Here is an 11,261-nt window from a genome sequence, read left to right on the forward strand (position 1 = left end):
TTCTTTTTGTCTTGGAAGTTTTATTTATTGTATTATTCATGTTATCTAGAAATTGTAACAGGCAAAATTGAGCAGGCATGGACATGTGATGATGATTTACCACTAAAATACTTGTCAGTCTTATACAGACAATTTGCTTTTCCTCAGCAATATGTTTAAGAAGCAAGGACCATTACTGTCACTCAGGTTTTCTATAGTGGAAAAGACATGCTTTGAATGACAAAAAAAAAACAAGTACCACTTGCGCTGCAGCAATAAATTACTTTTCTACTCACAGTCTGACAGACAGTTATTTTTCCCCTCTCTGGCGAACAGCAGATTATCCCAAATATGACCACTGTAATCTCTTCTTAAATGCACTGACACTAGGGCCAACACAAAATTTCAAGGATGGTCTTTTATGGGTGCTTGCTACATGGAATTTAAAATAAGATGGGTTTATTTATGCATATAAACACACACACACAAAATACTCAGAGCTGTCAGAGGACAAAGATGGTTTTTCACACATATTACACCTCACAGACTGAGTGGTGCTCAAGAGGACCCTGTGGCTACAGAGAGGAAGAGGGTGAATTGTTTTCCATTCTGTGATGAGCGCACTTCAGCTTGCCATTCCGGTGAAAGTGCACCCTTGTTACTCCTACACTACATCCATCATCTTTGCCAAACGACAACAAGTGATACGCACTTTCCTTCTTTCTGTCTCCTTTTATTTCTTTCAGTTGTGGGCAGGTTTGTTACCATTGCCTCAGCTACACTGTCTTTGCACTGACAAGTAGCAGCAGAGACCCTTCACTTCGTTAGCAAAAGAGACAAACCACAGAAAGACTTGTACCTGGCGCCAGCAGCTGAGATGCTATTTAGCTTCATCCAATTTGGCGAAAAGCAATGTTCATCTAATTCACCAGAAGGGGAGGATGACTTGACAAATTTAGTCTGAGTGATGACCTTGAGAGATGAAAGGCGCTTCTCAAATTAAAATATACCTATGCTTTCAGCTACCATAGCAACTGGTTTCATGGATGGCAGCATTTGTGATATACACAACCACAAAGATAAGAAAGTGTGTACACTCAACAAATTGGAACAGTTTTGTTCAATCAAAACCTGATCAGTGATCAGACTGCATTGCCATTACTTTTTTCGCTTCAATCATTCATCTTCTTGCTGCTGTCCATTTTTGGATTACGCTGCAGTGATCTGGGGTGGTTGTAGACAAACACAAAGTGAAAGAACAGAGCTATGCTCTGTTTCTTTGGCATACATAAAAACTGTCAGTGTGTGGTGATATGGGTTGGGAGGCATGTGAACTGTGATATGCTGCAATTGTGGAATAGGTTAATTAACATGCTTGACAATACACTTACTATACAAATATTGGGATAGCTTGAATAATTTAAAGTATTTTCTGTAATAACTATCATTTTCTCTAGATTTGGTTTATACTATATATTCAGAAATATGTAGTTTAAGAACAATGTCCAGAGGAAATAATAAGCAAACTAAAGCTGAGAACATAATGTGTTATTAAGCTCTTACCATCCTGGGCTAAACGCCACCCTGAACCAGACCACTGCCCAGAGCTCAGCCGTCTGTTTGTGTTCACTAAAGATCTGGCATCCTGCCTTTGGTTGTGGAAACTGGATGCTCCCATTTAGCCAGGAGGACAGGAAGTGTCTGAAAATGAAATGCATTTTATATTCTACTATCCCTTTTACCATAATCTTTGAGTTAGAGAAACCTTTCATGAAAATGTCCTCTGGGCATCCCAGTCTGCTCGACGTGACAGATGAATGCAGATTACAGTATATGTTTATATATAAGACGTGACACAGCTCAGGTTGTTTTTTTTTGTTTTTTTTAAATGCTTATCATCAGTGTATGAGAGCCTTGTATTTATTTAGTTTAGTTTACAGTTGATGTAATGTATGTGACACATGTTTACAGTACTAAGCATTGGCTTCCTTTCTTTTACTTTTCTCATGCCACCTAAAGTTATTGTAAGTTCTGTCCTGTATGTTCATGTATGCTTGGTGACACCTGGTGAAACTCTCATTTGTTCATTTATTCATTCATTTATTCTGTGTGAATTGTGAATAAATATGTGATGTGGACAGCAATTCACAGGTCTGGAACCAGTCTCTCTAAAACGTCCTAAACATTCACAGCAACTAATTTCCAACTAATTTCCCTTCGGGGATGAATAAAGTCATCTATCTATCTATACTAAGGATGGGGGTGGTGATATTCTATATTTCTGTTACTCTGTTATTGTCAACAAATTCCATTAAAAGATCCAAATCAGCAGTGATTAAGTCTGTCTCTTAATATTTTCTGACTTCCTTATCACATCTGATCTCAAACCCAGGAACATGTCACCGAGCAGCCTTTCTATACAGAAAGTAGCTCTTAGTTTATGGTTGGAAAAATATAGAATATCAATAGAAATATCCTGTGAGACCAAAATGATAACTTTGAGGTTTTATTGAATTAATGTGACTTTCAGACAGAAAGAGCTTCTGATTACTTTTTTCCATTGCCATTGTTTTGTCATCTAAACCTCTGAGACCTCCCAGAGCTCATTTCTTGTCAGATTCAGTGGAGCCTGGTGTTTAGTTCTGTAGCTCTGCTTGGGATCAGAAGACACAAACACACATGTGCATGGACACTGAGCCAATTGATCATAGCCAGGAGGAGCAATTCAGTTTTGTTGTCTTGGGGTTGTTGAAAAGTTGAGAGTCTGTATTAATAAAGTCTGTGGAAGAAAATGACATTTTCATCAAAATTCAATTGGTTGTGTGCTCAAGAGGTTATTAGCCAAGTATTCTGATCATTTCGCTAAACTAACATCACAGAGAGCAGGTCATATGTTAAGTTTACTCCTATAATAAACACAGCAGTTATGTGTTGCAGTTATATGTCATCCAAAATATATCAGTGTGTTTAAAACTTAACTTAAATTGTAAGCAATTGTAAAGAAAAATGCGTCATCATTGATATACTAAAATCTATATGACTCACTAAATTCTTCTCTCGCATTGTGTAACTTTTTTTTTGCTTGCTGGAAATCAGGATTAATGGAGTGTTGATAACACTGCCAAAAAAAACTCCTCATTCCCGAAATCTAGAATGTGATTTAAGTAAACAACATTTGATTATCAGTCCAACACAGCTCAGTAATCCTGCTTCCTGAGATGACTATCAACTGAAACATTGTCGGTGAACATACTAAACAGAAACCTCCTGAGCTCTGGAAATGTTTGGTCTGTAATTGTGTAACATGATCACAAATTCTGAATGCACTTTCCTCCTCTGCTGTTGTGACTGCAGAAGAAATGACCTGCAGTTTGGCCATCAAGCGCATTAAAAGGCTATGCCAGCTGCCGAGTTTGCCCTTGCACTCAGGCATAATGCATTTGAAAGGAAATTACTCAACAGTATAAAACAATTTGGGAAATTACAGAAAATTGCTGAGCAGTTCCGGTTGTCAGACCAATGCAAAACCAGAAGGGAACACCACAATGTTTTATATAACACCCGCCTGTTTTTGCAAAAACTAAATTAGAAAAAAAAAAAAAAAAAGAAATACTTCATAGTTTATTTCAAAATTAGGTGGTTAATTTCATATAAAAATATATTTCACAAAATGGTTAAAGGATAAAGACATTATCATTTTCCATCATACAAATTTACAAAGTAAAAAAAAAGCAAGTAGTTAAAAATCAATTTATACAATTACCAATGAAATTTGCATTAAAGGACACAATGAACTGTCAGAGGAAGTAAAAGGTTAATGAAATGTATCACTGAACAATTTAACTAAGTTATATTTGTCTTCAATTGGTTTGTAAATTGATACATATTCTGTTGATTATTACGTTTCACTCACAACTGATTTGTCTCTTGCTCACTGGTCATTGTCCTACTGGCGCCTTGCGGTTTCAACGTGACATGACTGCAAGACTTCACCTCTCAAAACTATTTAAGCAGGTTGTTTTTGTGGCATTGTATTTCACTGGGGGAGGTCAAGTATTAAGTGAGGATAGTGTTGCTTGAGAACAAACAAAAATGCACCCTGTCATGTGAGTGGCTATTCTTAGAAGAGGATGGTGCATTGCAGTGACCTGAACTTGAGACAGCATAAGACCACAGACCACAATTACAGAGGTAAGACACTACCAATAAGGAAATACTTTTATGGTAATATTGTGGAAGTAGTTGGAAATGGTTGTATAAAAGGTTGTAATTATAATGTATTATTGTATACAACATAACAAGCGTAATGTAAGTTGTATTGGAAGTGGAAACACTTTGCAAAAACAGACATGTAGCACAGGCTTTACTCTAGATATTATAACAACTGCACTGTACATATACTGTATATCTATCACCCTAAAGTGCTCCTGCTTCCTGTTTTAGTTGTGCTTATGTTATCGTTTGGAGCAGAGCATGTCTCCCTGCAGACTTAAGCCTGTAAACTACACAGTGTAACCTCAGTCAGTCTTTGCAATGATTAGTTCCAAAGTTCAACTGTCGCGAAAAGGCTTTTTTTGCGTTATGTTTTTCTTAGTTTTACACTGCCTCTACCAGAGCTCAGCAAGGAAACAGTGTCTGGAGAGGCAAGTAATTGAAGATGTTGCACTGGAAAAGGCAACAAACACACACTTGATTTGACCAACACAGATTGCTGAAGCCTCATAAGGAAAAGGGGACTGTGGATTTTCCAATCCATCTCTTAGCCTAGCTACGTGTTAGGAAGGGGTCTCTTCATGGCTGGTATGCTGGGAGAATTATTACAGCAGCTGATAACTCTTCAATTGTACATATGGCTTTTGAGTAATGTTTCCACATAGACTTAAAAAATGTGAACCTATCAGCTAGTTATTAAATTGCATTTGGAAAAATAATGATCAATCACAAGTCAAAGTCAAAGACGTAGATTCAGAGTCATCTAGGCAGAAACACTCAGTGCACAAGTTTGCACATGCTTTGCTCTTTGATTCATACTGTTCCCAGACTGATGGGATGGATTTAATAGACCTGTAGTTCTGTATACACCTTTAATTATCTCATTGAAATAAAAAAAAGTGTCTGGCTACTGAAGAGTTCAGAAATGCTTTCAAAATGATAAATATGCTGTCAACAATAACACCACTGCCATCTTTTAATATTGGCAAAACTGAACTGTCAGCAAAACGAACACAGTTACCAGCAGCCTTCTTTGGACTTTTATCGGATTCATCATGAGTATGATTTACTACTATAGACCTACTTTATGATCTACTACTATAGATCTACATTACATTATGATCTAATAGAGCTGGACTCTAAAACACTCACCGGGTCTCTATAGACAGGGAACAAAAGAGGTGATGATTGGTGTTGAGGCTAGAAATCCCCTTTATCATCATTTCAGTGTAAGATCAATTTCCAGAGGAAAATATTCAGCATATCCTCTGTCTAAGCTTCCTATTTCTTTCCTCTCTTGCTGCTGTTCGTGCAGCTGAACTCAGGTATGCATTCTTGCTCAAAGAAAATACAGAACATTCACTGCTGGTGTAAATGTTTACTTGTCCTATTAACAGATAGGCTGCAGGCTTCCATCACAGATTCTTTTCATAAACACAAAAAGGGAGGCCATGGATACCGCGCAGACTCAGGGTTGTTCTGGGTAAAATGCTGAAAACCACATGGTTCATGCAGCAGCCTGGCACAGAGCTGACTGCATGAAAATCAGCTCACTTCTTAACGTCTTTTGTGTGTAGCAGTGAAACAACTGAAGCGTTTCAGCTTTCTTACTCACACTGAAGGTGATCAGCCTAACCCCTAAAGCAAGAAAGGTGATGAAGAGGAGCGTTTTCAAATAAGTGGGAATGGCTCTGTTATGGTTTACATTTACAATGGTAACTACATGTAAGGACGACGTGACAGTAAATTAGGGGAAATCAAGCTGAAGGCATGTGACGTGTGGCTGTCTGCCCACAGAATCATGGTTTCCTTTACACACAATGCTCACTTTTTAAAAAATCTCTCAGGAGCATTCACATCAGCATAATGTCTTTCATCACAGTCTACTGTTTCTGCCCACTCCTGCAGCCTACTTCCTCCTTGCACATGTGCAAAAGCCAAACCTCCCTCCTCCTACATGTGTCTTCCCCTTTTTTGTACTTCGTCTCATCACTTCTCCACACTCCCCTCTAACATTTCAACCTTGGCTGTCAACGGCAAATCATCTCAACCCGAGCAAAGACAACCAGACACAGGAAGAAAAACCCCTGCATTGTGTAACTGTACTGGCTAATAATTGTCTAGTGCAGTTATCATCTGAGAGCACCATGTGGTACCGTAGTGGTTTGGCTGCATGTCAGCAGCTCTGAGGAGTCCACGTTGAAGCTTGTCCTCTGACCCTCCTGGACTGAACTCTTCCAAACCCGAAACAGCTCTGGAATGTGTCTGAAACTCTTCACCCAGTGGACAACTTTCTTTTACAGTCAAGACACACCTCTTCCCAAAAACAACAGGTGAGGTCATTCTTGATTACAGTTTTGGATGTAAGATGTCTGGAAATGATGCTAGACTTTAAACACTTCAAAAAGTGACAGGGAAAATGGTAAAAATGAAAGGCATTCTTTCTCATTTTTTAATGTTTTGCAAGCAGGGTGTTAAAGGTAGGCTATTAATTTATTTTGAAACCTTCTTTGCTGGTTTTCTTCTCGTCCCCATTGGACTAGTGTCAAAGAAAAGACGGCATGCGTGAGGCTGTGTGAGTCTGTGTTAGTAATTAGGCTGGAAATGTTGATTCTCTGTGGGGTTGAATGTTTTCTGTGGTTGTCCCAGCGGTGGTCACCACAGCAGGCTGGAGAGTGCAGCAGAGAAGTGCTTGACAAGAAGAAATAGTTCAAATTCACAAGAGAATACTAGACAGGTGGACTATGACACTTTTGAACTGCAGCTTTGGTATTAGGGAGGGAAACTATAAAACATACAATAAAACATATTTCTATTTTGTTTGGAAAAGGAGGTTTGGCAGAAAGCACATTCCCCCTCTTGGAAGAAAAGACTGAAGTTTAGCTCTTTTAAAGCTGCACTGGTGACAAGGCTGTGTGGAAAAAACTGGGCTTCGTTCAGCGCATAATATTAACAAATACATAGTTGGCTCAGACGAACAAAAGGACAGACTCAAGCTCGCACTAGCTGTGTAAAATAGGCCTGTATAAAGACTGTCTAATAAAATAAAACACTTTACATGTGAAAAACACAATAAAAGCTGAAAACCCGCAGGCTTGAAGGAACAGAAAGCATGGAACTCTTCACAGTAACAGGCCTACTCTTAATAAGAGGGAAACACCGACGTGTGGTTAGTCATAGCTGTCCAACTGATGACTAAACAACAGACTGTGAATAATTTTAGAAAAGGTAGATTTATGAGCAAAATTTTCTGTGGCTACAGTCAACGTTGTTTCCCAAAACACACTGACTGAAAATTTTATGAATAATCCATTAAATCAAAATCATTTCCACACACTCGTGGCGCACATTATCATTCAGTGAGGATGGCCTGACTCTAAATGGCTTCTCCATTATTGAGTTTGGACAGGACAGCCTATCTCTGTCCAGACGTTAATGGTATTAAATGCTTCCTGAGACTATAAACACACCAGAGCCAACCCTGAGTGATAGAACAGAATGTACAGGGGGAAACAAATATCAGTGGATGCCACAGAGATGCAGAATTAATGTTTAATTTCCTATTGCTGAAATCTCAAAGATATAGAGATACAGGAAATTGACAGGATACAATCTACATAATAAAACTTAAAAAAATGATAAAGTAAATGTTCCGCGGGCAGTCAGGCAAGGGGAGTAGAGAAATGCTGACCGCCTTCAACCCCATTTTGTCAGGGTAAAAACAAATTATTTAACACCTGATATTCTTCACAGACAATACACTGGAAATAGCAATGCTGCAACATATAACGAAATACATATCACAATGACATTAAGGCATTAACATCATAAAAATAGAAATAGAAAAGAAATAATGACAATCCTTCCCATCCCATCAGATATATTAGATGGCATATTTATGTTCATGGCATATTTATGTTCACTCAGGAGCCCCATGCTAAGAGCAGCAGAAAATGTTTTCTTTACTGTGATCAGTTTTTCATCTTCAAGAGTATGTTTCTGGTTTCATTGAAAGTGCAATACTTTGAGGCTGTGTCCTCTGACTTTTAATAAGCTATTGAGGGTTGGAAAAATAGCAACTATATGTTATGTCTGTAGGAAATTATTCAAGGATCTATATTTTTCTCGTTTCCCATTTTCTGATGACATTTAGCAGTGTGGGCATTGGGTTTTTTGGGGGGGGTTTTTTTGCCTTTCTGTGGCATTTCAGCACCAGAGCATTTTGAACAGGAAGCAACACAGACTATTGTCTAGATCGTGTCTGCTTAACACGCAGGAATCACACACACAGCTGTGCGATAGACTGGGTCTGACTGTGCATTTACAGCATAAATCTGGGAAGGAATTAATCAGCTAATTTATATAGTGCATGAAGTTCACATTAGTCATTCTTCAAGCGACAGTAATCATTGAAATCCCTGTTGTCTGAGAGAGATGCTTAACCCACCCAGCTCTGCTGATTGCTGTTATATCAGACATTAAACTGGACAGTCAGCCAGACTCTGTAAGGATACATTTGAGTCTTGTTTTGCCCCCACAGAATCGCAAATGCTAATTGCACAGATAAATTGGACTTGAATCATAAAGCACTGTTGACAGTAAAATGCAAAGGTTCACTTTGTTAGTTCAGTCGGTGCTGCTCCTGCCTGTCACTCTGATTCAGGTCAGTAAGTGCAACAGTGTAACAAAAAGCAGCTTTGACATAAAATAATGTGATCAACACAGGGATCTGGGAGCAGAGGGTTCTACATATAATTCAACTGATACAAGGCATTAGCTCCTTAATGCCCTCAGTTTCCATAAAACCAGAACATTTATGAAAAAAATGTGTGACATGTGTTCTTGGGAAGGAGCAGTTGAGGCAATAAGGAGGGAATTTGGCAATCTCAGGTTCTATTAGAACCATGGGTGTAAACTGTTATCATCAGGGAGCATGACTAAGCCTGTATCTTTTCTGTCCAAATACCACATACTCTACGGCCAAACTGCCTCACGGTTCAGACAATCGCACAGTTTTCTCTCGAGGTCAATGAAGCATGAAATAGGATAGGCAATACAAAATGTCAAAGCTGCACAATGAATTTTAAGGTATTGTATATATAAGCTCATTTGCCTGTGTCCCTTCTACTCATCTAAAATGACTATTGCTCTAAAACTTTTTTTTTTGTTTTCATGCTTGCAGGTGAATTTCTAACCAGGAAAGTGACAGACAAGCAAAGGAAGAATGAACGCCACAGCAAACACAAACTCAACTATGTGTGTCATAATTGAAAAGAGTCCCATCAGTGATGTCCTGATGTCTGTTTACATACTGGCTTTTATTTTTGGGTTGATCTTCAATGTTCTGACTCTGGGACCTATTTGGCAACAAGTGCGCCGGCAAAACATTTTAGGCATCTTCCTGCTCAACCTGTCGCTCTCTGACATGCTGTTTCTCTTCACTATGCCCCTTTGGATCAATTATTACCGGCAGGACCACAACTGGCAACTGGGTGTTACATCCTGCAGTATAGCTGGCTTCTTCTACTACTCCAACATGTACATCAGCATCTTCCTGCTCTGTTGTATCTCTGTGGATCGCTGCCTGGTGGTCACGTACCCGCTCCGCTCCAAGACCCACCGTACATCAACCTACGCCTGGGCACAGTGTATCATTGTTTATCTGGTAGTGGTGGTGCTGCACATCATGGTGCTATTATATGACAATCTCAAAGATGCCCATGATGACAAGTACAGCAATGACCGTTGTTATGAGACCTACCCCTTGCAGAAGCCTGTTGCGTTGTACAACCTGATCAGAGTGGGCATCGGCTTCCTGCTGCCCCTGCTGGTGATGGCGGTGAGCTACTGGAGGGTGCTGGCTACTGTGGGCCAGAGTCCCGGCTTGAGTGCCCAGGCGAAGAGGAAGGTCCGTCTGCTTTCCTTTGGGGTGATTGGGATCTTCTCAGTTTGCTTCGCCCCATATCACATTCTCCTGCTCATACGCTCGCTAGTCTTCTATCATAGCGACAACATAGATCCTGGAGGAAGCTACTGCAAGTTTGAACAAGCCATGCACTTCTTCTTCTCATGCATGCTGGCACTGTCCAGTCTGAACTGCGTAGTGGACCCTGTGCTGTATGTGCTGGTCAGTAACGGGGTCCAGGAGGAGGTGAAACTGTGCTGGAAGAGGCATAGAAGGACACAGACAGAGGACTGTGCACTAACTTCATACAACAGAGGAAAACCAACTAGTAATTTAATATGAAATGTAAGCTGTAAATGAATGGACAAGTGCACCTGTGCATTCATAAGCATATGTATGTGTGTGTATGTGTATGCATATATATGATTATGCTTAATACTATAGCTATTTAAAGTCATGTCTGCATCTCCAGTGTTAGCGAGTAAGTAGCAGGATTATTTACATCCCGTAATCAACCCTTTATGTACAATCAGATATCCTTTGGAAGAACCACATTTCCTCCTCTGTCTGTTATTTCTTCCTCCCTCATATCCTGCACAGTGTAGAGGAGGGGCTTGAATAACATGCATAGCTGTTATTAGATTGTAGTCCCAGATTCTGCTCTCCTAAGGGTTCTTCAGTGGCAGCCACTTCTGGTTTGTGTATGGACACCACTGGAGTTGAAGAGCCCTTGTGTTTTCCTTCCAAGCTATACAAGGATGTTGTGATTGTGTGACCCTGGAATATAACTAAAACTCTGATGCATGCCATGAAAAGCATTTATTAGCATGACCATGTGTCCTCAGTGTCTCACTGTCAGTGAAACGTGTTAAATGTAAGTCTAAATAAAACAGTGATTTGATGAGGTACTCTGGTTTTGGATTGTTAAATTTATGCAGAAAACATCAGATGATCATCTTGCAGTTGGCATTTTAAACATCTTCACAGGGAGGGAAGAGCTTAGGAAATGATAAACGCACACATCTAAGCACTTAGCCCTTACTGTCACACGTAAAGGTAATCATAAATCCAGACATGGCAAGTGGGCAAAGGCTGCAATCAGGAGACCTGTTTGTTTGTGTGTGTGTGTGTGTGTGTGTGTGTGTGTGTGTGTGTGCGAGAAAGA

At 39.6% G+C, this 11,261-nt stretch overlaps 1 protein-coding gene across 2 annotated transcripts; it reads left to right on the plus strand.

The window, feature by feature from the left end:
* Positions 1-6,192: 6,192 nt before the first annotated feature.
* Positions 6,193-11,004, plus strand: gpr184 (G protein-coupled receptor 184). 2 transcript variants are annotated; one of them, XM_071495903.1, is made up of 2 exons: positions 6,193-6,524; positions 9,374-11,004. In XM_071495903.1, exon 2 carries the CDS (start codon positions 9,416-9,418, stop codon positions 10,436-10,438), a length of 1,023 nt encoding a protein of 340 aa, XP_071352004.1. In that variant the 5' UTR covers positions 6,193-6,524; positions 9,374-9,415; the 3' UTR covers positions 10,439-11,004. The 2 variants fall into 2 exon arrangements, with proteins under 2 accessions (XP_071352004.1, XP_071352003.1); XM_071495902.1 differs by lacking the exon at positions 6,193-6,524 and adding an exon at positions 6,541-6,671 and having other exon boundaries at positions 9,374-10,581.
* The last annotated feature ends 257 nt before the right edge of the window (positions 11,005-11,261 follow it).

The sequence above is a fragment of the Trachinotus anak genome, unplaced genomic scaffold (genome assembly GCF_046630095.1).
Source record: "Trachinotus anak isolate AG129_WGS33_773 ecotype Australia unplaced genomic scaffold, CSIRO_AGI_Tana_v1 ptg000014l, whole genome shotgun sequence".
In the NCBI taxonomy this organism is placed as follows: domain Eukaryota; kingdom Metazoa; phylum Chordata; class Actinopteri; order Carangiformes; family Carangidae; genus Trachinotus; species Trachinotus anak.